At 44.2% G+C, this 27,774-nt stretch overlaps 1 protein-coding gene across 1 annotated transcript in view; it reads right to left on the minus strand.

Moving 5' to 3' along the window:
- LOC125546946 (cysteine-rich receptor-like protein kinase 44) overlaps positions 1–26,475 on the minus strand; it is a 53,353-nt gene extending 26,878 nt beyond the window's left edge. Inside the window, exons 1-5 of the mRNA XM_048711032.1 lie at positions 26,278–26,475; positions 24,993–25,093; positions 24,616–24,769; positions 24,286–24,522; positions 17,853–17,858 (exon numbers count right to left, since the gene is read on the minus strand). Coding sequence (XP_048566989.1) covers positions 17,853–17,858; positions 24,286–24,522; positions 24,616–24,769; positions 24,993–25,093; positions 26,278–26,475 — 696 coding nt within the window. The remainder of the gene's footprint in view (positions 1–17,852; positions 17,859–24,285; positions 24,523–24,615; positions 24,770–24,992; positions 25,094–26,277) is intronic.
- Positions 26,476–27,774: the final 1,299 nt, after the last annotated feature.

Raw genomic sequence — 27,774 nt, forward strand, 5'->3', positions numbered from 1 at the left:
ATAATACATTAATCATAATGCCAAAATGATAATTCTCAATTTGATCCATAACAAAACTGCAGAAGCCATTTATTTGCGACATTTGAATATGCATCAGTACATAGTTAGTCATCCAAAACCCTCAAGGATGCTCTAATTTCAGCTGTGATACTTCTGATGTCCATTGTTCCTACCTTGAACAACACGATTGACGTACGCACGTGTTTCATCAAGTGTCGTCAGGCTGGCTTCATGGATATCTACGATAACAATCAGTGTTATATAGTAGTGACCTAGTATTATAGAAAAAATATATTGAAAACAAATTTAAAATAGCCCCTACCTTGTAGATAATGATGATCATCATTAATGTTGGGAGAGAAGAAGAATGTGCTCTCCCTCATAGTTTGCAAGCAACGCTGCCTCTGATTTACCTGTATGTAAGTTACAGCAAACTTCTCGAACAGATTGTTAGTGCATTGCAAATGCCAGAAGTGAGGCCCAACGTGCTCTTCACATACACGTAAGAAAATTATCTGCCGTCTACAAACAAATACAAATGTGAGTATCATTGCAACAATAGAATTACAAAAAGAAGCATATGCTAATCTCATATTATAATTGGCGCTTACTGAAAGTTCATGAGGCCAATCTCGAGGGAAGGGACGCGATGCCTATATATTGAATCCCACTTAAATTCTATCTGACCAACATAGGCAAGGATAGCAACCACATCTGCAAATTTGAAATCACAATGTGGGGTTGAACCCGACGCGATTGAAATCATAGGTCCTACCGGTTTCTAGCACGCTGTTGAAACGGATTGCCTGGCTGTTGTATGCAATCGCTTTCATCTTTGTTCCCTAATATATTTTCATGAAACATAACAACAATGAGCAAAAAAACATGTTTATCAAAATTGTATTTAAAAATTGTGGGCTATAAAGTATTCTTACATGCCGATCGAGTAGTATGCACTGAAGGTACAAGTTTCCCATGCCATTCTCTTTGATGTGAGCCTTCCACATGACCCTAGCTTGAATAATCCAGCAATTATGATATATGTGTTCCATTTGGACGCGATAAAAATTCATGTTCCTGTGCGTGTAAAAAAACAAAAGGATCAGGTAAAATTATTTTCCAAGGGGAGCATAAAATTTAGCACACAAGGAGCATAACATTCTAGTGGCCCAACACTAATCATGCCAAATTTATACATATTATTCATGTTCTGCTTATTTGTTTTCTTCTTGCAATCAGAACTATTGCATATGGGATAAAAATGGTTTTGAAAACATGTAGTACCCAATGGTTATAAGAAACAACCCCAATGAGATTACAGCCAGACCATCAATCTATTAGCTTAAAAAACTATATAAATGAATGTTAATCAAATATTAATATACTCAGGTGATTGTGTTAGTGCTTGCTACATCTGGTTTGTACACGATGAAAAAAAAGATTATGTAATTCAGACTCACTGTCCATCTGCTTCTAACTAATATACAAGATGAAAACAAGCCGACAATAGATGATTTGATCGCCAAGCCTATTACTATGTTCTAGTGTATCCCATGTGCTCCATCTTTTTAGATAAAAGAACAAGTGGCAAAACAATGGTGATTATTTCAAGAAAAAAACCCGTTATATAGTGATGGCAAATAGACGTACTAAAAGATTATTCTATCTTTCCTGTTCATCGGAGGGGAGATGAGTTGACTGATGACAGGAGCTGGCGGCGGCGCCACCACCCTCTTAGATGTGATCGATCTGTATGAGATCACCATGGTCATCGTGGAGGAGATGAGTTTTCCTTTATAGAAAATTTGTGGGCAGTGGGGATTATGTATATAAGCATAGTGGGCGGCGGGAAAATGAAATAGTGATGAAAATTTGTTTTTGGCTGGCTAGGCCCCCGTGGGTGACATATCTATATTCAGATATGTAATATTCAGCAACCTATTAAATATTGATTATTAATCAAGGAAACGTACATATCAAAATCGGTCCATGATCTTCAGTTTGATTCACATTATGATCACTTGCCTATGTAAATGGATATGGTTTATCACTTGCCTTTGAAAAACAGACTTTCTTTTTTATGGATATTTATTAACCTTTCTGATATTCACATTAATATATTAATATATTAATTATATTTTAATTTTCCATTACCTTGATGATATATAAAATTATGATATAGGTAAATGCCCGTGCGTAGCTATGGGACAATAGACAATTTTAGTGTTTTCACATATATCATGCCTAACACATAATTTTACGATCATCATCTATATCAAAAAATATAATTGCACTATGGGAGAATATTGTTTATTCTTTTTCATCACGACTGTCTTAATGACACACAGACGTACAAATGAGAAACAATAGTAGAGCACGTCTCGTAATAGTAGTAGAAGTACACGCTCCGATAGCTAGCAAACAACATAATGTTGTCTATTTATGCGTATGCATTAGCAGCAATGTTATTAGGCAAATGCTCTCTGTTTATGCATTAGCAGAAGCAACAGATCAGCGGGATCATTCAGTATTTAAAAATTATAGCTCATCTCTCTATCTCTCTCAACGCGTGAGGCCTGGCTGCTGCTGCTCGTCGGCATCAAAATTACACAGATGGATAGAGCTGCTCCGGCCCTTGCGCCTTTCTCACAAACATGCCGGCGTCGGCCCCCCTGCCTGAAAAGTGCAGATCCAGAAAAGCCACTCTGTTCTGCTTGATTTGAGAAAAACAATGGAGGGAAGTGAACGAACCTGTAACACGGATTAGTAGGATCATAGTGGATTGGCAGAGGAGATCAAAGGCGTGGCGGCACCAGGAGCCACCTGGACGGCAGCGAGAGACCGGAGAGATCGTGTTTATGCCTGCAATGAGGACTTTCGGCTAAGAATTAGGGTGACAAATTATATTGTGATATTAAGCTGTTTTTTTGGTCACGCTATCATCGTGTAGAATTAGTTTAAGAAATTAGAGCGTAATTAGGGAAATAAATAAGATATAAGGGAAAATTAGATTGTCATTGAGCATATTTAGCACACACGTAGCATGCATAAATCAACTGAAAATCAAACTTTATTATTGTTCAAGTCCGAACGGTTACACGGGATGGAAAAAAACAATCTATCATCTCAACATTATTGTAGATCTCCTTATGCTTCGTCCTTATCAGCTGGTGGTGGCTTCTTGTCACATGCTTGAATATGCTTCTCGACCACCTTTGTCAAATGATTTATGTGGTCAATCAAAACCTGCACCAACATGCTAGTATGCTTTTGTGCCTGAAGAATCTCATAGTTGTTGGTACCCCAAACGTCTTTCCTCGCTACACTTGACCCCGTGTCACGCTGGATATCCCAGCCTGAGGGGACATGTGCACGAGGGATGTGATGCACCTTACGACATCAGATTAGGTTATCAAAATGGTTCGACGAAAGCATGGATGGGAATTGAACAGGCAGGTTATGATCATGCATCTTTAGTTTCTTACATCTCGGTGCAGATCCCCCACCAACATTCCCATCTCGGCTCGGTTCTTCCTCATCTTGTTCCAGCTGACCAAGATCATCAGGGTGCAGCTCCCTCGTTTCTTCTTGTTCTTGATGATTATCATCAGCCCCATCGATGCTGTTGGATGACTACATGTCAAAGTAAGCTGTAGTGGCAAGGGTGTTAGAGCGTTATGGTTTGGGTTTGGCTAATTAAAGGGTTTAGCATTTTATAGATGTTTATAAGGAAACAATAATTACAAAATCGGAAAATGAATCAACTCATATGATCACAATCACAAAATATTCAATGGAATCAAAGTTGTGATTCGGCGTGATCAACCCAGTAGTATATTACAATGAAAAACATCAAACATGCCATTATGTAAACACCGGATATGACCACCTGCCGTAATTAATACTAAGTATGCCGATAATATATCATTTGTTTTCGGATATTATATCTGGATATTGGCATCTTATATTTTGGATATATATTAATAAGTCTGCATTTTGTAAAATTAAGTTATTTCTAATTTTGGTTTGAGGTTATGTTTTAAACATGCCATTAAAATATAACCTGCATGCTAAATAGTAGGAAAATATGATAATCTCTAATCAAATCTTATATCATACGGGGTTTGTTTCATCCTCAAATCTTTTTCCTACTTCTGCTCCAAGTTTCACACCAAATTCTTCAGCTACTATTGATGCAACCGTCTGTTCAAATTATTAAGATGGGTTGAAATGTTAAGTCATCACATAATGATAGGCATCTACAAATGTAGTCTAAGAACAGAAAAAAAACTTGAAACACATCTCATTAGTAATACAAATGCAGTAGAAAAAATATTCAGCTACCATTTTCTCAGAAGTACACATATGGTTATACCAGATTTTTTTGTCCGGGTAGGATGTCAAAAATCACTGCCGGTCCACATGAATATATTTTTCAGCTAAATGCACTTCAATGTTGGATTGTCAACAATCTGTCAAATGTTAAAAAAAGATAATTTTGTAGGATGCAGTCTCATGTTACAGACACACCTTTGGGCACTATGGCCACTACCACATGGCAATGCTGTCACAAACGGCCAGGTCACTAAGGATTAGCAACCTAAAAAATCTCCGTGGCTGAATCTATCAGAAGTCCTCCAAGCTTATCTTTTAGGTGTTATATATCTATAGTAATTTCCTTCATAGATTCATGTTGCTACGGTTTGATTATTTAGCATGGACTTGGAGCTCTATATATAATGAGATGTATAATGTGATAGGAAAATATCCATAAGTAATAGATAATCTTGCTCTAGAAAATTAGCTAAGAGCCTTACTTGCCATGCTAGATCGTACGGATTTAACCAATAGAATAATCTAATGCATGCTCTCATCAGAAGGTAAAAAGAGAATCCTAGTATTACATGGCATCTAGAAAAGGATACACATTTTGATGAACATTTAATTATTTGATGCCAGCACATCAAATCGTCTTGGCTGGGTGCAACTATAAGTCGACCACCCTCAGACCAACCAGCCATCTTAGTGGAATCCTTGCTGTCCCGCTAAGGCACCAGAACACACGATGCTCGATATCAGCCTAACACAAGTTCTCATGGACTAGAAATCCATGAAACGATGCTTGCTCCTTGAATCAATCCTCGCCAGGTCCTAGATTAATGCAGCCTTGTACAAATTTATAGTTTAGAACTCTTTCCGATCTGCAGTAAACTCATAAAGGTAAATGAACCAATGGAAAAAAATAATATGTAACTTGAATTGAACAGTTAAATAATTAGTATAGCTGCGTGAAAGTACAAGTAATATAACTTTTGCCAAATATTGCACACTTAAGCGAACAAACATGTGCATTGTCACAATCTACAGAGTCGAACGGGCATTTAAACTTATTAGCAAATACGCATTACACATATTTTATTATTTATTAAAAGTACATATGCAAAATATAATTCCAAAAGTTGCACAAACTTCCCTTATGCGTGTGTTGGTCTTATAATTCAAACCAATCTGAATCTTTTAGTTATGACATATCAGAATAATAGATAGATAATAATGACGCCAATAAATTTATAGTCAAGCATAGTATCAAATTACCAAAATAAATAAGAACGGGTATGATAACTTGCCTTAATTCAAAAAGTTCATTGCATGTCCAAGGTATTTAGCAGACCAATCATTAGATCTGGATCACAGATTACACACTAAATACTACACTGTGTGACATGTACATTGCCATAAAAACAACGATAGTAGAAAAACCATAACAGCGATGATGGTGCCAATATGGCGGCTGATTATTGAACTGCAGTGCGTAGCTCAAGTTGATCGAGTATACCTCCAGCTATCAAAATAACAAATAAAAAGATACATGTAGTAAAATGAATTACAACATGTCTTGACAATCGCAAGAGTAATTGCTCTATCATTACAAAACCTGCCTTGCTATTAACCGGTCTTCAGCCTGTAAGGACTTCCTTGTAGACGATGTTCTTCATCGAGGTCAGTAAGGACACAGTCGTTCTTTTTCGCTTGTTTGGATTGTCCTTATGCTTGTTGGCCTTCTCCTTCGGCTTCTCTTTCTGAATGAGTATCTTTATGTTTCTCTTCGCAGTGGCTCGAGACAAAGCAACATAGAGCTGACCATGTGAGAACACGGGATTGGGTAGGTAGACACCAACAATCGGGATGGTCTGCCCTTGAGCCTTGTTAATGGTCATAGCAAAGCTAAGCCTTATAGGAAATTGCTTCCTCTTAAACTTGAACAGAAACATGTCATTTTCAGATGGGCAGAGAGGTATTCGAGGAAGGAAGACCCTCCTGCCAGCGTGTTGTCCAATCACGATTTCTGCATCAATGGTGTTCCTCTCAAAACCTCTAACAACAAGCCTAGTGCCATTACACAGTCCATTAGCTGGATCAATGTTCCTTAGAAGTATGACAGGGCAGTTCAGCTTTAGCTTGAGAGCATGCGGAGGAAGACCATTAGGAGTCAATCCATTCAGAAACTCCTGAGCATAGTAGCCATATGGGTCATCCTCCGCATTATCAAAGCTATGGTAGATTACTTCATCTCCATGAAAATGCTCTATCATGCGGATGTTTATCTTGTCTACATTGTTGTTTTTTGTGCAAAGGATTGCTCGAGATGTCATGTAATTTGAATCAGCCATGTTGTCGTCTAGACTCGGAAATACATGGTCAATAAGCTTCTCCAGGTCGTCAACCTCGCTTGTAGGCGGCAGGCAAATATCTTCAGGGAGTACTATGTTGCCTTGATCGTCGACATCCTCAGTGCCATTGCCGACCGTTAGCAAGTAATCGGCAAACCACGTGTCATTATGAGCCCTCATGTTGGTGATGAGCCAAAGCTGCCGCATACCCTTCCATAGATGAGAACTTCGGAGGGTTGCATCAATTATCTGGCCCCGCGACCCCCTTCTGACGACCGAAAGAACCTGCCTAAAGTCCCCGCCAAAAACAACAGTCTTTCCTTCAAAGGGTCGGTCGCGTATTCCCATGATGTCACGCATGCTATTGTCCAATGCTTCAACTGCTTGTCGCTTCGTCATGCTGGCCTCGTCCCATATTATCAATGAGGCCATCCGTAGCAGCTTGGCGGTCCCACTCTGCTTGGTGAAGCTGCACGAGGCTCCATCATCGCAACTCCATGGGATCTTGAACCTCGAGTGGGTAGTCCTGCCGCCAGGCATGATAGAAGCGGCGACGTCGGACGTCGCGGTAGCGATACCAATCTTGCCCTGGCTCCTCACCTTGGCAAGCATCGCCCTATATAGGAAGGTCTTCCCTGTACCTCCAGGGCCATCAACAAAGAATACACCCCCATCACCGCGTTCAACAGCCCCTAGTATCTCATCGTATGCGGCCCTCTGCTCCATGTTCAGTGAAGATGCCAATTTTGTGTCATCCATGTCAAACTCAACGGTTGATTCCTCGATAACCTCTCTTGCCTCGCCCTCTGTTGGGTCAAACGCATCATCTATGCTTGGAAGAGCGAAATCAACAATGTCTTTACCCATGGACTGCAACATACCCCTAATGTCAAGCAACACCATCTGCTCCACCTCGTCAGGGGACGTGCATGATCGACGATAGTCATCTAACATAGGCTCGAAGTGACGATCCCATAGACCATGCACGTCGCCTGGCTCGCAGTGCACCAAGATGGTTGCGAAGAGCCTCCTAAGTGAACATGGCATCGCCCACTGCTCAACCTCATTAAGATAGTCGTCGAGCGTGTTGTCTGCCTCGATGAGTCCCAACCTTTCAGCAGCCTCTCTAAAGCTCCCACATAGCACGCCGTCCACGGTGAGCAAGTCGTCGAAGGATGTTTTTCCCGTAACATGGTTAAGCAACACAAGCATGTAGTATCGCTCCCCCTCGGCAGGATTGGCAAACACTATGCGCCCAATTTGAAAACGCTCGACCCGCGGCTTCAAATACTTCTTTTTCTTCTGCCACGTAAAGCTTTCGGGAAAATCCTTGTACAATATATGCCTAGCCCGAGGGTGTTCCTGGTTAGCCTTGAAATACTCCGTTAACATGGATTTTGAAGCACTTTCGGAGGCGACAACATTCTTCAAGTTAGCTGCGCATTGAATGCAACCCTGTGCATATTCGGGAGATGAAGGGGCAACTGCAAGACAGGCGAGTAATTGGTGCAAAGTGGGAAGCCAAATATCCTCCACATAGCCTCCGGAGGGGTGACCCACCTTGCGTCAACGTATCTCTTGATCTCATCAATGTTACCATCGGCGTCGGGCTGATAGATGCTGAAAGAAGTCTTATCATGGCCCTTGTAAATGTACTTGTAAAGATATTTGATGGCCTTTATGCTAGAGCAGACCTCAGTTTGATGTGGAAATTGAACATCCGTAGTAGGTATGGGTTATAAGGCACAACCCATCTGTTGTCCAACATCTTCCCTCGGACCTTAGCACGTCTTCCATCGTCTCTCCGTCGATAAACTGGGTATGAGTCCTTCCCCTGTGCTGTGTTCTCATTGAACGGCCGTGGATATCTGCACTTGCAACCGTTTTCTTGCATGCAAACATTCTTCGGGTTGAGAGCACCGCATGGTCCATGCATCATATGTTTTACCACCATTGCATACAATTCCGGATACTTATGCTTGTCTGGGAGCTCCGCGGAAATGAGTCGGTCATACCGCTCCGGGACAATAAGCTTATATGTTGAGTCCATGATAAAAAAAATGTGCGTGGGGGGAGGCCCCTTTTTTGGAACTCGACTATGTATACGTAAGCGACTACAACACCCAGGATCTGCTTCTTGAACAACATGTATTTCATGTGCTCTAGTTTGCCATAGAACACACGAGCCACAATATCAGGTCGGTCTTGCGCCGTCTGACCAGGCAACAACTCATTCGTTATCTCTTCCCATTTAGGATTGCAAGTCATGGTGAGGAAGATGTCAGGCTTCCCGTATGTATGGACAATTGCCATGGCATCCATATGCCTCTTCTTCATGTCGCGGTCGCCACCAGGGTATGTTCCAGGGAGCACTATTCTAACCCCAACAGCGCTTGCTCGTGTCTCCCCCGAAGTGATGGCATCAACAACTCCTTTATACAAGTCGGCACGAATCTGCGTCTGGTTCTTCCTGTACCACCTCAACCGACAACTCTCAATCTTAACGTACATGTCGACCGCCCATTGCTGCAGCAGGCGTGCTCCACAGAGTATGGGATTGAAGATTGCAGGCTGTGTCTGCAGCATATAACAGTAGTAGTCTCTGACAGAGACGCACAACCTGCTATTACCCTCTGCACATGATGGAATAGCATCAAAATGATGACGTATTTGAGAAATAATTTATTATTTGAACCAAAAAGGGACACAGACGTCATACCTGCATCCTCATCATCATCATGGACCAGTTGAGGATGTAGTACAGCCTCCAAAGGAACATTACGTTTAGGTAGCTTCGGATGCCAACCTAGTTCCCCCCTTAGATAGAATAGGAGATAAGACAACGGATCATATGCTCCGGATGACACGCGTATACTATGCCTTTCATTGTTGTTACCACAAAGTCTTATCCTCCGGTCAAACCTTTTTGCCAGGTCGCTGCCCTCAACCCAAATTGCAGCAACCTCAGATGACAATGGTCTATTATATTTTCTTTGGTCAAGCCTCTTATCGGTGTTTAGGTCTATCCTATAATCATCAAGGTTGTCCTTGTGTGCACCCAAACTCCTAAATTGCTGGGAGTACGGGTTTTCTTTAAGTATGTCTACTAACTTCTTCACCACATCTTGGTCTAATTGCTTGGTGGCCGCCTTACGATGAGTTATGGTTGGGTCGTCATCATAGAAGTACAACTGCAGATGTTCTGGACGTGAGCTAGGCCTGAACGAATGCACATTGTGGTAGATGGTTCCGTGTGCCCGGAATGTGTACACCCCAGACTTCATGTTTGTGTAGTTCTCATCAAGGCTGACGCCAAGGGTTGTGAAGGCGAAATGCCCGTTGAAGAACCGTATGTTCTCACGAAAATGTCTAGAATCTGCATCCATGCTGGACCATAGCCTCATAAGCTCTGGGATTGGTTCCGGTTGTTTAAGCTCGATCTGTCCATTGCGACAGCAGAATCCGTCAGTCTTAGACACAAACTTTCTGGCCTTGCAGTGTTTGCAGTTTGCGTCGAGCTTCAGGATGTGGGTGCTGTCTGGTATGTTTGTGTACACATAGTCTAATGGATCAACCTCGCTAGGTATAACAAACGACATGCTCGCTTCCTCGTCATCCTCGAATGTCTCATTATCGGATCCTACAGGCATTCGTTGAAATGATCATCAAAATAATATTCACATAGTACTACAATTACAATAAAGCTCCACGCATACCAAGTTCCGAGTTGACCATACCTTGGTCGCGATACATGTAGTACTCCTCATCCATCAATTCGGCTGGTGTCGGCTCATCGCCCATGATGGGCTTTGGGAACACATCGATGTCGTCTACATTAACATTGCGGAGAATGTGACAAATACCGCATCATGTCAGAACAAGGTTGATGAGAATGAGCAACAGAACCAAACAAAAGCTGTTACATACCATTGGTGCAAACACCGTAATTCGGCATGACCGTGGGAGGGTCGCGATCCGATGAATCATCTTCGGCAGCCCGAGAGAGGGGTATTGCGAGACTATCAGTTGTTGAGTTAGCAATGTCTGGACGTGGGAGTGCGAGGGACTCTTTGCACAGGGTGTTTTTCCTTTTAGCATAACAGGCCTTCCTTTGAGCACTTGACTGCCCCTTCTCAATCACCGACATGCTTTTGCGGCATTGCACGCGCTTCCCTCGTATCTTTTCATTCAAATCCTCTCTATCATCAACCGTTAGTTCTTCATTTTTCTTCTGATAACATGCTCGGCTACGAGAGTTTCTCTGTATCCTCTTAGCTCGGTCGTTGTCATGGGTAACACCGGAGGCGTCTAATGATGGAGGGGGCAATGTTGCATCATCATGCAATGAGTCTGTATAGTTAGGGCTATCAACGGTGGCTGTATTAAAAAAGGTGTGTAAGCATCATTAGAACAATTTTGTTTTAGTGACTAATGAATATCAGAACATTCTTCTCGTACTCAAATATAATTAATTTACATTAAGATCAAGCATATGACGGTACGCTTTGTGCATCAATTATATTAAGTTGGTTCTATGACAACAATTATTTGTCAGTCAACGTGAAACTAAAGAAACTGTTGGTATGAGAAGGTATGCATTGTGCATTAATAACAACCATATTTACCTGAATTAGATAGTGGCCGTAGATTTTCATCTGCTATTATCTTATCCTTTTTCCTCCGATAAGATGCTCTCCTAAGAGCATTTCTATGATCTCTCTTACGATTTTCCTCGGTTATATGAGTTGTTTCTTCAAGTATATTCTCGTCAACGTCTGGTGTCATTGAGGACATAATTTAAATGTAGTGAGTAAAACATAATCTGACCACATTGATGACATCTTATTCACAAGTCGATTACCATGTAGATCATTGTCATTAACCAGACCAGATGTCTCCGTAGTTGTAGCAGTAAATGCTAAATCAGTATGCGATAATGTTGTATAGGCGGAGCTAGTTGGGTTGTCTGGTTAAACATTGTTAATAAAACAAAAAAAAAATTTAATGGTTAAGACATGACTTGAAGATACTAAAGATAATGGTTAGAACATTTAATTCTTACCAGATAAATTAAGGGCGCGGAGTTTATCTTCTTGGAGACACCCGCTCTTTTTTCCTCCGATAAGAAGCTCTCCTGAGGGCGTTTCTATGATCTCTTTTGCGATCTTCTTCCATTATTGCCGCATTATCTTTGGTGACATTCAAGTCATCTGATTCAACATGATAGGTCAGTAATCTTTTATGATATACCAAGGGGACGCCAAGCTGAAAAATTGATAAACAATGAGTAATTGATGTACCTGAGATCACATGTCTAGGTTGACGAACATTCGTGATATCACCTAGGGTACGACGTTGAACAATGTGGCCATCGATTTGTTGTTTTTTCAAACCCTCTGTCTTGCTCATGCGATAAGATTCCCGCCTCCACGCGTTGTTAAGTTCTCTCTGGTCTACAAGATGAATTAAAAATATGGTAGTTAGTGAATAAAAACAGCCACTGCATGTAGCAAGATTATGTTTAAAACTTATGTAGATCACATTGACACAAAATATAAGAAAACAGTTCCAAAACTTGAATGCCGCAAATATTAGTCAGCAACCTGCTGTTAAACAACTTGCAATAACACATTGTCTTGGACTTTTTTCTTATGATAAGCTGCACGCCTTTGTGTGTTGAACTGTTCCTTTGTTATATGACTTAGATCTATGGATCTGATATTGTCTGCATCATGTCAAAAGTATAAAACACAAAGCCCATAATGCTTTGTCGCACCATCTGTACATCAGGTCAATATGTATGTTAGATAAGCATGCGTGGGAATACCTGTTAGCTTTGTCGCACCATCGATATCATCGTTTGGAGGTTCACCGCCTATAGATTACCAATATGAAAAAATTGCGGTATGTTGTAAATGAAAGTGACTTCCCATAAGTGCACTAATGGCATTTGAAATATGAATGACTCAATACCAATACTATTGTGGCCATCTACATTTGTGCCACAATCGAGAGTTAGATTATTGGAACCCAACAACGAACCATCATGATGGTCTTTATTCCGTAGCGAACTTGTTCCATCTGTAGAGTTGTAACCAGTAGGAAAAGAAAATCAATGATATATAGGCGACAATATATGTTTATAACAATCTTGGCAGATGTAATGCGGCTGAGTGAGTACCATCTTAATTTGTGCTAAAATCCAAATTCAGTATACTCGGAGCTGTGAACGAAGCCTCATTATGCTCTCCATCCGAAAACGACATTGATCCATCTGTAGAGTTATAACCAGGATGAATATAAGGCCAATGATATTAACGCCGTATCTACATGGCAACATTCCCAACAATATTCACACAAGCATTATACCTGGAACAGTAGCTGAATTTTCCCCAACATTTTGAGCTACGGGTATGATGCTTGCATTGTTATCTTCAACTATTATAGAGCTTGTAAGGCCTGAAAAGCATTATGCATTAAGCATGTGAATATCAGAAATGCACATAACTCATGTGTAGCAAATTATGATAGGTATAAGCATGCCCGTAGTATTATCTTCAATAGTTATCATGCTTTTAAGGCCTGCAAAACATGATAATAAAAGATTGCGAACGTTCATTTTTGCAAATAACCTATGTGTAGTACTTTCTCATAGAAATGCAGCATACCCGTAGTAACGTCCTCTTCTGGTTGATGATCAACTGCCTTGCTTCTTGAATTACCCATACGCACCTATGTAAGTACACATTACTGACAATTAATGACCTTTGTCTGAAGTGAAGTAAGGATGAGGCTTCAACTCTGCTAGATGTTCTCTTTGATCATTTATCTGTGGACCGTATACATTCATCATTTGGTCATACTACTGTATTTTCATGAAGCAAACCCTTTTCATGGTATTATACAGTAAAAAATGCATGCTTGCAATCAATCTTCTAGCTCCAGTGTTTATGCATGATGAGATTTAAGCGCAGGACTGGATTACATGCGCAGCCGCACAACAATGAGGGTGCTACAAGCTCGAAACTGCTTAACTGGCATACTCATGCAATTTTCTTATGTTGTTATTTAATCACTAAGGGCTTGGATATATATAGCATCCCAATGATCATCAGAACTTGCTGGCGCGGCGAAAGAGCCGGTTCATGTGATCTTTGGTGAAACCTGTAGATATGCCACTTGCACCTACTATAGTACTACTACTGTTTCGTTAATGCATTAGGTTTTGCGAAGCTTCAGCTCAACCTTATGGTTTATTATTAGTTATGGATCAGTTCATAGTATAAGTAGTTTATTGGTCAGTTTTATTGTTTCTCTTCAGACTGATGGTTTATTTGTGTCACCTTTTGCATGTGATCCTGTTGTGAGCTACAAACTCGAGATCTTCTGCAGTTCTGAGATGCAAACTCGAGATCAGGGTGCTCCCCAAGCTCAAAATCATCTCAACAAGGTTATCAGGTGGTCACCTATGTACTACAATCTGATGGTCACCTATGTCAAAATGATCAACAGAACTTCCTGGCGCGGCGAAAGAGCCGGTTCCTGTGATCGAACCTATTAGATTCAACAATCTGATGGTCACCTATGTCATTTTTCCAGGTGGCATACAAACCTTGACTATTGCATCGAACCTATTAGATTCAAGTGTCATAACTACCTTTTGTTTGTGTCACTTTTTGCATGTGATCATGTTGTGAGCTGCAAACTCGAGATCTTCTGCAGTTGAGAGCTGCAAACTCGAGATCCTTGCCAGATGCTGCTACTGATGACACCGTCTCCGAGGGCTGTCACCAGCCCCAAACTCCTAGAGTAGAAGTCACCTGCAAGAAAACTGGGTGTCAGTTATGTGCAAGTAAAATGAGATCCTTGCAATACGACCGGCAAAAGAGATGACTGTTGCCACTTGATGCTTCTACTGACACCGGCAAAGAGATGACTCACCACCTGCAAGCATTCACATAAAAAGAGTAATGAATTTGGGGCTGAAAAAATGACCAAAGCAGGTATGGCCTCAGCATATTCGCCAGTTAGGTGCAGATTTCCTTTTTTAGAGTCATTGTATGGTGACAGAACCTGTATTTTTCAATTCCAGGTTCTCAATCTACCTGGCGAGGAGTGGACAGGAGTCTACAGTATGACCACGCTACCGAGTAGAGATCCAGATTTGTAAGGGTTAGCAATAGGATTTGTAAGGGTTAAAATACATAAACGCCCAACCTGGGAGGGTCACGCTGGTCCATATCATGGGCACTCAGAGGGATCATACGGGATCTTCATGACTTTGCAATCGCCGGTCCAGATAGTGTCCACTCCACTGTATCGCCCGCAGATCCGATGATCAGCGATGGATCATACGGGATCTTCTTGTCTTTGCACTTCCCTCCTGGCGTCGAAGGGATTGACCGGCGGTGAAGGCGGTCAAGGGTTTGAGCGGCGGTGACGGCGGCCAAGGGACGGAAGCTGCGTGTAGAAAGGGACGATAAGGACGAATGACGGCGACAGGCAAGTGCATCGAGGGCACGACGATTTTTGGGTGTTAGGGGTTCTGTTTCGGATCGTACGATCAGGTGTAATTTCGTAGGTGAACCGTAGTAGATTTTTTTAGGTCGTTTTTCTATCGCTGAACCGTCGCGGTTCACAATGGGCGTCGTTGTAACTTGACTTTTTTTATCGGTCGGGAGGGAAGAAGCGGGGGATCAGTGGGTAGCGGGAGGTGGGACGAAGTACCAAAAAAAAACAGGGGAGGTGGGACGAAAATTGGCCGGCGGAGACTATCAACTGCTCCATTAGGAGTAGAGATTGCTAATTAGCACACAAACATATGATACAAAAAATTAAGAGCACTGCTAATTGCATAAAAGTGCTAAAGAAATGCATGAAACAAGTTACCTGGATGGCTATAAAAATTAGAAATCGCAAGATTTTGCTGCTGCATACGCTTGATGAACAAAAGTCCGAGTTTGTCTTTTCTAATCCCAGTCAATATACAAGAAATTGGAGTGTGAGAAAGAGACCTGTACAAGGATGATCTTTAGGAAACGAATGAAAGAGAAAATTTGCATTAAAGAGGAGATTGATGGAAATCTGGAAATCGCATTGCCTCCTTCCACTAATCACGCCCAACAGCCAAAATTCACAATTAGATGAATGGACGAGCCCCATCATCCATGGCATGGTTGATTCGTTGCCAATTAGGGAGGAGAGTATACGAGAATACTGCATGGCGAGCGACAAGCCGACGATTAATCAATCAGTTACATTTTTTCCCTTTGTGAGAATCAATATCAGGCAGGCTCGGGGCAGCCGCCCCCTCTGCCCCCCGCTATTTTTTTAAATAATATTTTTTTATTAATTTACACAAATATTATGTTCAAAAAATAATTTTCAAAAATAATACACCGTCGGCCCGCAGCAGGCCGAGTGGACCTAGTCGGCCCACAGCAGGCCGACTGAGATCCTATCGGCTTGCAGCTAGCCGATTGGCCTATCGGCCACCAGTTCAGGTCCAGTCGGCCAGTAGTGGGCCGACAGGGCCTAATTGGCTTGCTGTGGGCCGACAGGGACTAATTGGCCTGTTGTGGGCCGACATGTGCATGTCACCATTTTTTTCCCGAACGATCCCCGGATTTTTTTATAAACTATGACGTATTTCGCGCAACCCTTTACCCGCAATATTTTCCCGCTATATGTTCGCGCCAACTCTTTCCCGCAACCCGTTTCACGCCATATGTTTGCGCCAACTCTTTCCCGCCACCCGTTTCCCGCCATATGTTCGCGCCAACTCTTTCCCGCCACCCGTTTCCGCCATATGTTCGCGCCAACTCTTTTCCGCCACCCGTTTCCCGCCAATCGTTTCCCGCCATACCGCAGTCGTTCTTTCCCGCCATTTTCTCATCCCTATCTATAAAACCCCCTTTAGACAAAGGAGGATAAGCATTCCAGTGTAGTGTAGTTGAGATGTCCCATTATCCTTTCGATCGTAGTTTTCACCCTGAGATGAGCAGGACTCTTCTGAGGCTAGCTACCGATTTCAGGATGGACAATAGGATAGTTCCATGGGACGAATTCACCGGTAGTGACACCATAATGAATGAGTTGGCTCACGAATTACATATGTCTGGGTGGCCTGAAAGGACCTATGAGGAGGTACGTATAGAACTTCTTAGGTTGCATGCAAGGTGAAAGAAGGTAGTGGAGCCGGAGAGTGAAACTTTCAGAAGGACTGCAGAAAAGCATCCATTTTTATGGACTGAGGAGAGCGAGGACGAAGATGATATATTCATGCCGCCGCTTCCGGGTTCTGCATCGTCAAAGAGCAAGTGTTTTGCATCGTCCAAGGGCAAGAGTATTGCATCCTCGAAGGGCAAGAGTTCTGCATCGTCCAAGGGTAAGAGTTCTGCATCCTCGAAGGGCAAGAGTTCTGCATCGACGGAGGATGACGATGATGACTTCATGTAGTTTTTATGATGTATGTTGTAAGTTTAGTCGTACGTACCGTTAATTTAGATGTAGTTCTATCTAGTTGTTTATACTGTCTTGTTGTACGAGCATTATGTTCTATCTAAATATGATGTTGTAGTTCGGATAACAGAGTACTAAAATAGAGTAGGCATATGTCTCATGCATAAGTACATAGTCATTTGTCTCATACATAGAATAGACATAAGTCTCATACATAAGTAGATGGTCATGTCTCTACTGATAGATGGAAGCGTCAGTGATGACGTTTGGCCTGGCGGGGAGGCAGATCTGGAAGCGGCGACCATCCCAACCTGTTAGGTGGCCTAATGTTACAAGGAGGAATTTCAGACTCTCCCTGGTCATGCTGTGTATCCTGTGTGGGGCCTGGTGGAGGAGTTTAATACATGTTCATCCACTGGGTGTGCTGCGACATCTGAGCATGTATGTTCTCCTCGGGATGTTGATCACTCCCCCACGTATCATGTGATGCTGAAGTAGACGCATGATATCCGTAGGCTCCTGCACGATGGAACGTTTAGTCATGAAGAATGAGGTCGCCTCAATTAATATTGAAAACAATAAAAATGAAGACACTTACCTGCTGGTTGTGACGGCTGCTCTGGCTCAAACACGAAGCTCGATGAGGGACCGTGTTGCTGTGGCTGTGGAGAAAACACGAAGCTCGACGAGGGACCGTGATGCTATGGCTGTGGAGAAAACATGAAGCTCGACGTGGGACCATAGTGTTGTGGTTGCTGCCAGGTTGGTTAGGACGGGGTGGCCTGGTTGTCGGCTAATGTGCTAGATGTGGACGTGGTTGATGTCGGTGCATGGAGTGACGCGGCTGCTGGTGCTGGTGCTGAACAACGTCGGTTCTCCGGGTACACGTGATAGCCTCGTACACAGTCTGTATCTTGTTCTGAATTCGTTCCAAGAAGGGCTGTAGCACTGGACGGTGTTGAAGAAGCGGTCCAGACGACAGTGATCGTCCAAAGGTCATCACGTCCTCGTAGAGTTCGTGTGTCAAGGTAGCCTACAAATTTCCATGACGATTAATAATGTATGTCTCTTGCACGTCAAAGTATGTGACAACATTACTTAAAGAAAATATATCTTACTGCGTACTGCCTAGAGCCCGAAGTGTCATAGCTCGGGTACATATCCGACGGAGTAGGATCCGGTATCTCCTTTGGGTGGGAGTGCTCAACGATGCGTAACCGTGTTCCGGTCATGTAGCGCCACAAATAGAGATTGAATTCATTGAGATCAAAATTGTGATTCTCGTGCCATAGATGTGTGTTTGCTGTCTCCCATTCTATAACATACGACTCTAGTCTAACTAGCCAGTCAGCAGTTGTCCTGTTCATGCCCTTCCTCCTCGTCCTAAAATTGTGGTGTGTGTTCAACAATTACCTAAAGCTTCAAATGGAGTACTATGAAAGATAATGCAACATTGAAAAACTAGTTAATACCTGTGGATGTGTGCTGGCACCGGGTTCTCTATAGGGGGAGGCAGCTCCAACTGCAGAAGACCAAATTGCCTCATAACCCTCTGTTGTGCCATCTCCTCGACGAAGACATCGAAGATGATCATTGATTTTATCATACAGTAATCTCGGTTCCTTGTGCATAGCACAGACAGACCACCAGGGTATCTCGCTTGTATGGCTGCTTCCATGTAGGGCTGCCAGATGACCCCGTTGTACGCATCGAACTGCTCGTTCAATGCTGTGTATGCCTTCCTGGTCTGATCACTAGAAAAGCGTCGCTGCAGAAAACAAAAGTTAGTAGCCGCTAGCATCGAACTATCTCTTGTGCAGAAAAAAGTTGCATTAAACAATAACACGATGCATACCTCGCGACATGTCCAACACAGACCGAAAGTAGGCATGTCGATGCCGTCAGCATCAAACATGGCATCTATAGGCTCACAAACACGTACATCTGGTCGCCCTATAGAGAACCTCTCCCACGACCATAGCTGCAGGAATAGAGGGCATCCAAGAATGGCTGGCTTTCTCGATGTAAGCTGGCAACCATTGCACATACCTCGGTATGTAGCCGCTAAGACCGCCGAACCCCAACTCCTCTGTCTGATCTGATCCGCCGTCTGAGCGCTCGCTATCTCGAATGCCATAGGGATGTAGAGCACGCTAATAGTGGTGACATGGTTCTCTGTGAACATCACCTTGCCGAAAAACCACATCAAGTAGGCCTCCAGGCTCCGAGTGATCTGTTCCGCAGTCAACGGCGCCCGGAAGTTTTGGATCTGCATTAAGCAAAGAGAAAGTTTTAGTTAGCCGCAGTTATTTTCTGTAAAACCATATGCACGATAACTTGAAGATAAGAGGTTGGGGAAATTACCCGGAAATTGAGCAACCACTCATACTTAGGTCCGTGATGCTCCCATACCAGATCCGGAGCATCCGCAAAAACACCATGAAAACGTTGTGTAAGGGCTCGCTCCCAACCAGCCGGTGCGTCCAACGGTCCTATGGCATGACCTGCCAACGGTAGTCCGAGCAAAAGTGACACATCCTCCAGAGTAGGAGCCATCTCTCCCCCATCGGAAGTGAAACGTGTGGGTCTCTGGCCTCCAACGGTCCACTAAGCAGCTCAGCAAGGACCCGTCGATGGAGATGCGTTTCTCACCCGGGATAGACTCAACAAGATGCGCGAAAGGTAAAAGGCCGGCCCATTTCAACCTTCATCAGAGAACATTTCAATTAGTGTCTCCCATTAATATGCATGTTAGTGTGCAAATTAATAAAGCACGTACCGCTGAAGCCATCCTGGGTGTATCATCCAGTTTTCCTTAGGAGTGTGAGTGACCAGAGGCTCAAGCTTGCGCTCATACCATATCGCACCACGATGACCCCTATCAATGTCACCATTCAGCAACCACATTCCCGACATTCCTGCACATAAAAAAAATTAGAACAAAGCGCCACAATTAATAAAAATTCAGAACATAGAGCCACACTAAACACAAATTCATAACATAGTGTCACACTTAATAAAAATTCAGAACATGGTGCCACACTTAATACAAATTCAGAACATAGTGCCACACTTAATAAAAATTCAGAACATAGTGCCACACTTAATACAAATTCAGAACATAGTGCCACACTTAATACAAATTCAGAACATAGTGCCACACTTAACACAAATTCAGAACATACTACTGCTAGCTTAGCTTCTTCCTCTCGCCCTTACTCCTCTACTGCCTCTACCTCCTCTTATTCCCTGGTTGCCTCGTCCACGCCCAGTGACGAACATGGGACAATTAGTTTCCCTATGGCCAAATTCATTGCATAGAATGCATTGCCTAGTCAGACCTCCTGCTTCAGATTCATCCATATCATTCCGGATGCGCTGACACTGCCGTCTGCCTCTACTTGTACACATATGCTCTGGGTTTGGAATGTAACGCCTTTCAGCGGGGTTGACGCTGTTGAAATTACCCATTGATCGAAAACCCATCAGCTCACATGTCCAGGTATTGAGGACAGACTCTTTCAAAAAAATGGAGACACAAACGATATTGCATCCATTCCAAGCTGCCCGCAAGCAGCAAGTACATGTGAGCAAGGTAGGTGAAGCAATTTCGGTTTGTTGCATGTGCACTCACACGTTGGCCAGGCTTCATTACCAATTTTCACCTCATGCGTCCTCAACTCATTTGCACATCCGAATTTGTTGTTGGCTAAGCGGACCTCAAACCTTCTTTCTTGATTACCGATGGCGACTACAGTTGTGATCTAGCTTTTTGCATCTTGTTGTCCATGTACTTCGTGACTCTTTCACAGTACCGTGTATTCGGGTGGTTGAAGATATGCTGCTCTGCTTTTTGACGTCTATCTCTGAAATACTTGACGGTGCCATAGAAAATACCCTCAATGATGGCTGTAAGTGGCAATGCCCGGTTTCCTTTGAGGACAAAGTTGTATGTTTCTGCGAGGTTAGTTGTCATGACACCGTACCTTGCTCCATGTGTGTCATGTAGCAAAGACCACCTCTCCAGAGGCTCATGCTCTATCCACTGCTCGAAGGTTTTAATCGACCTCCCAAGCCTTCTCCTAGTACCAGGTGGGTCAAAGCCTGGCAGGTCACATAGCCCAACAGGCTCCTCCTCCACGGCCGTTGTTCTTGTTGCCAACTGTGCAGCTACTGCTTCAACATGTGCCCTCACCGCTGCATCTCTTGCAGCTTTCCTGTCCCTCACGTATCTCTGCGTGCACACATTAAGTCTGTCGCGTATCAAATTGTACTTCCATAACTGGTTCTGCTTGCAGAGTTTTTTGAACAGATTCATCAGGTTCTTATTTCTAAACTGCGAGAAGAAATTAGCCCCCAGATGGCGCATGCACCAACGGCTCTGCAAGTCCTACCATGGAACTTGTTCCTCAGGGCCTGGGTTGTCAGTGTCCTTATCGCACTGAGTATACCTGCATGCCTGTCATGAAGGATGCACACATTGGGCTTCTCCTTCACAACTGATATTTTCAACTGCCTGAAGAACCATGTCCAACTTTCAATGTTCTCACTCTCCACAAAAGCAAATGCGAGTGGGACGACTTGATTTTGGCCGTCTTGACCTATGGCTGTCAGGATCTGACCCTTGTACTTGCCTGTGAGAAAAGTACCGTCAACACATATCACCGGTCGGCAATGCCTGAAAGCTTCGATGCATACACCGAAAGAGAAGAAGAGACGATGCAGCACCCTCACAGTTGGGAACTCTGGCATGAACATGTCTTGGATATCGATATAGGTGCCTGGATTCCGCTGCTGCAGGGTGTGGAGGAGCTGGACAACAGAGTCATATGCATCAAAATAAGAACCAAATCTCCTCTCAAGCGCCGCATGCTTAGCCCTCCAAGCCTTGCCATAAGAAATTCTATACTTGAACCTGGCGAAGACTTTTGTCTGGACTACCTTCACTTCCATAGCTTTGCCCTGCACTATCTCATCATAAAACAACCGAGAAATAAGCGTCGATGAAAGGTTGGCATGATCCTGAGGGATGCAGGGAATAAGACAACTGTGATTAACTAAGTCACTTATCACCCAACTTGTGCCATACTTAGGGAGAAAGTCGTGCACCCTGGCGGGACAATCTGCGTTCTTGCATACCATTGTCAGGAATTTCTAACTGGACACCTGAGCTGTGAAAACCCTTTGCGTGGACATTGCCCAGTTAATTATTGCATCTTTCAGGGCTTGCTTGTTCGGATACATAGCACCCGTCGCAATATTGTTCTGGTGATATTGCCAGGCTGAATCATGTCCATCATCCACGGTCATTGCAGATGAGAAGTCATGATTCCACGATGCAGGATTCGGGACCTCCTCTGCATTTTCTTCTTCATCTCACTCGTCAGAATCATCGGCACGACCCCTTTCAACATCGGTGTCTTCTTCTTCCATCTGGTCCTGCATGTGCCCATCTACCTCGTCAGCGTCCACCTCGCCATTGTAATCACCATCGGCATTTCCTCCTTCTACCTGACTACTCTGCCCTAGTTCATAACCATAAGTATTTCCTCCTTCTACCTGACTGCTCTGTCCTTGTTCGTAACCATCTTCTCCAACATTTGACATAAATAACTGCCTCCCTACACTGCTATGACCAGGATCGTAGCCACCCTCGCCTTCATGTGCAGTGACCTCCTTCACGACGGGAAGCACTAAAGCAACATGATTGCATCCCCTTCGTTCACAACCTTGTAACCACCGCACCCATTCGGAGTCTCACTCTATCGGCCTCAAATAAAAGTAAATTATTGAACTTGACCGTGTCCACAATGCATGAACACTGATGGTGTGTGTTTCAGTATCAAGACCTAAACTTGCCGCTATCCATTCTTTCAACTGACTGACAGACCATGTTTGAGGTGCGCTCATTGGCACATCTATGTGAGTAAATTCACTCAGATCTGCTCCCATCTCAGTTGTTTGGACAGTACCAGGACCATAGCAAAATCTGAAGTTCACTACATCGGACATCGCGGCTCACCTATTTTTTTTCAACAACGAAATACAGGTATTAAGCAACAACTTAATATACCCCCACTAACAAATATTAGACATGTCTATATATTAGCTAGCTATATATTACAGAATATTAACGAAGCAACTAATACTACCGGAGCAACTACAAATTTTTACACAACTAATTAGTTAACATCTAAATATATTTACGTATACTATCGGAGCAACTACAAATTTTTACACAACTAATTAGTTAACATCTAAATATATTTACGTATACTACCGGATCAACTAACAATAATCACACACCTAATTTATTTCACATCGAAACATATTAACAAACACTACCGGAGCACCTACGAAAAATAAAATGTTGGTTGAAATATACCCTTGAAGCGTGCGTGCGAACGACGAACGACGGCCTTCAATCACCGGAATCGGAGCGGGAAACTCCACCAAACTGCCGGAGCTTCACCTCCACCGCCTCCACCACACTGCCCCAACTTCTCCACCACCACCTCCACCTCCACTGCCGCAACAAGCTCCAGCAATGAGCTGGAAAAAAACTCCACCTAAATGCTCACCACGACCGCCACGAGCTACCCCATCAGTAGATTGAGGTCTCTTTTGGTTGCCCTAAGTGAGTAGAATCCATTCATGGTGCCAAATCCACAAATAAATGGTTCATTTAGGTGTAGAAATTGGGGGCATTTTGGTGTATAGAGAGGAGAAGGAAAGAACAGAAGAAGAACGCTCACGTGCGTGGGAGGAGGAAGAAGACACACGGAGCCTGCTGCCGTGCGAGGTGGGTCCACACCCTGTCGGCCCGCGGTAAGCCGACAGGGGCTCACCCCGTGACCGCCGTGCCGACAGCTCCCTCTCTCCCCCCTCGCGACATGGCCTGCCCAATCCGTGCATGACACGTCGTAGGCTGGCCAGCTGTCGGCCTGCTACTGGCTGAGTGCACCCAGTCGGCCTGCTGTGGGCTGATTAGGCCCAGTCGGTCCGCAGCGGGCCGACGGTGTATTATTTCTGAAATTCTTTTTAAGCGTAATATTTGTGCAAATTAATAAAAAAATGTATTATTTAAAAAAAATTAGCCCCCCTCCTCCTCCTCAGGGCCGGCCCTACCCGGGTAACCGAGCACCGGGTTGACGACGCCAGGCTGTGTGAAGCACAAGGCCGGCCTGGAGGGAGTCCGCATGGTGATAGATGTGGAGTGGCTGTCGAGCATGAGGACCACCTCCGCCGCGTCCGGCCCGGTGCTCGGGTCCTCCTGAACACACAGCAGCCCGATCCGCACGCAGTTGAGCACCTCGCCCACGGTGTAACGTCTGCGCAGGGAAGGATCCACCGCCTCCTGTGTCGTCCCTGTGCTCCACTTATCCCATACCTGCAAAAGATATGTTGTAGCTGGCTGAGCAGTTGTCTCAACATATGAGGGAGGCAATGTGTAAACATATCAACATATGTCTGCCGATCTTACGTATCTGAGCAGAGATCTGGAGGCTGTGTTATTATCTTCTAGTGGCCTATTGTTCCTCCGACCAGTCACGATCTCGAGAACGATGACTCCAAAGATGTACATGTCAGACTTGGTAGAGACTTGGCCGGAGTAGGCATACTCCGGAGACATGTATCTTTTTTAGAGAAAAAGCAAACGCCTGACTTTATAAATAAAACCATAAGGCAGGTAGCAACCACATAACAGAGAAGTTCCAAACAACACCCAGGCCCCAACGATGGGCGAGACAAAAGAAAAGACAGTCAGGTACATGGCTCCCACGCCAGTACACGGCATGCAGGCTGGAATAGAAGGATCAACTAATGCTAAAGCCACCGATCCAAAAGAAGCACTTAAACATCCTGCTCTTGTTGCATAACTGAGACGCCATAGCTCGGACTTTGGAGATCAGCAGAGAGAGCGTCTGTTGGTCGTCGACCTTAGTCAATGATTTCCACGGCTGTAGGAAAGCACATGATTTAAATAAGCAGTTAGCAGGTTTAGCCGGAAACACGTGATCAATAGTAAATTTGTTCCTAGTCGTCCAAAGGGACCAGCAAAAGCTCCCAGGCCCACCCAAAAGATACGTCTGGAGACGCATGCAAGGTTGTTTGCCAAGCTGCGCAGCTCGGAAAAGGAGCCAGGGGCCCAAGAGACAAGAAGCCAATCCCTTACACAACTCCAAATGAGTTTAGCCAGGGCATAGTGAAAAAAAAATATGATCCGTGTCCTCCACAACACCACACAAAGCACATAACTGAGAGCCCGGCCCATTTCTCTTACGAATTTGATCAGCCGAGGGCAATCGGTCTCTAAAAGCTTGCCACAAGAAAATCTTAATCTTAGGGGGAATATGGGCCTTCCAGATCGGGGAAAACCGATTAGTGGGCGTGCCACCAACAAGCTTAGAGTATAGCGATTTAACAGAGAAACACCCAGAGGCAGACAGCGACCAGACCACCGAATCCCTATTCATCGAGAGCGAGGGGAAGAAGGCAGTAAGACATTGCCAGTCTTGAAACTCTACAGGCGACAGGGAGCGGTGGAAGACTAGGTTCCACCCCTGGGAAGCCAACTCCGCAATAGAAATATTCGGATTAGAGCAGTAAGAGAAAAGGGTGGGGAAGGTCACCGAGAGGGGTGAGTCTCCACACCACCAATCAAGCTAGAACCTAATCGAGGAGCCATCCCCAACAACAAACTTAACAAAAGATTGGAACACATGCCTAACTCTGACCAGGGACTTCCAAAACTGCGAGCCACCACGCGACCGAGCAAACATCGGGCTGGAGGACGGGAAATATTTAGCCTTAAGAATCGACAGCCAGAGGGGGTGATCCTCAGCACTCATAATCTTCCACCACCATTTGATCATTAAGCATTGGTTCATGATGGAAGTATTAAGAATCCCTAACCCCCAAGGTTTTTGGGCTTACACATCAACTTCCATTTGACAGAGCGGTATTTGCGGCGATTGTCCGCCGTGTTCCAGTAGAACGCCCCACGGTGTTTATCAAAACCAGCATGAATCCCAGCCGACAAGAGATAGAAGCCCATCAGGAACATGGAGAGGGAGGATAGACAAGCATTAATTTGAGCCACTTTACCCGCATTAGTATTATACCTACCCCGTCAGGGAAGAACCCTGTTGCCCACCTTTGTGACCACCGGGGCAAAATCTTTGGCATGAAGCACGTCCGGGGATATTGGCAAGCCCAAGTATTTGAACGGGAAGGACCCCAACTTACAGTTGAGAAGATGTGCCACACGCACAGCTTCCGATTCATCCACACCAGTAACAATCACTTCACTTTTGGCGAAGTTAATCTTAAGGCTCGACATCGCCTCAAAGCAGAGTAAAATAAACTTGAGGTGTGCAAGGCCGGCATTGTTCAGCTCAACCATAATAATAGTGTCATCCGCGTATTGGAGGTGGGTCAGTCCTTGGGGAAGAAGATTAGAGCTAACCGGAGAGATGTGCCCATAGGTAGCTGCCCTAGATAGCAAGCGGGATAAGGCATCCGCAAAGAAGTTGAACAGAATGGGCGAGGTAGGGTCACCTTGCCGTAGGCCCCTATCATTGGCAAAGAACTTGCTAACCTGAACATTAACATTGATGGCAGTGTGGCCTCCCGAAACCAACTGCATGATTCTATGAACAAGGGGCCCCTCAAACCCTTTAGCCAATAAGACCCTACGCAAAAGGCCAACTCACGGAATCATAAGCCTTCTCAAAATCTAGTTTAAGAATCACCGCTTTCGAATTGCGAATCTTGAGGTCATGAACAATTTCATGAAGGCAAAGAACCCCGTCCAAAATGAAACAACCCTTAATAAAAGCCGACTGAAACAGACTAATGGTCCGATGGGCAATGGGGGAGAGGCGAGTGTCTAGCCCTTTGGCAGGAAACTTGGCGAAATTATTGATAAGGGCAATAGGCCTAAACTGTGAAATCGAGTCCGCTCCCTTGACTTTAGGTATAAGGGTAATGACAACGTAGTTAAGATGACAGATATCCACCGTTCCCAACCAGAACCATCGGATAATTTTACATATGAGATCCCACAACTGCGGCCAAAATTTCTTAAAGAAGGGGATCGAAAACCCATCAGGCCCAGAGGTAGCGTTCGGGTTAGCTGAGCTGATCACCAGCCAAATCTCCTCATCGGAAAAAGGGACCATCAGTCCCATGTTTTCGTCCGGAGAGATCCTACAACCCACATCCCAGATATCAGAAGAGAGGGAAAGTCCAGGGTCCGACTTAGAGCCGAGAAGATTGGAATAGAAACCTACAATGTGATTCATAATGAGGGACTGGTCCGAGATTCTAACGCCGTCAATCAACAGACTGTCAATGTAGCATCGTCGGCGCCTGCCATTAGCGATCGCAAAGAAATAAGCCGTCATGGCATCCCCCTTCAATATCCAATTAAGGGCACCTCACTGACGCCAGTAAATTTCCGACTGCTGGTGCAGCACCATCAATGCGTCTTCCAGGGAGTAGCGAGTAGCCCACTGAGAGGCGGAGAGAGACCAGACACGTCAGCAGACTGGTCCAGATCCCGGAGTAGAGATTCAAGGCTATCTTTGTCTCTACGGAGCTCAGCAACCCTATTCCGAAACCAACCCCTTAAGAATTT

The sequence above is a fragment of the Triticum urartu genome, chromosome 3 (assembly GCF_003073215.2).
Source record: "Triticum urartu cultivar G1812 chromosome 3, Tu2.1, whole genome shotgun sequence".
Lineage (NCBI taxonomy): Eukaryota > Viridiplantae > Streptophyta > Magnoliopsida > Poales > Poaceae > Triticum > Triticum urartu.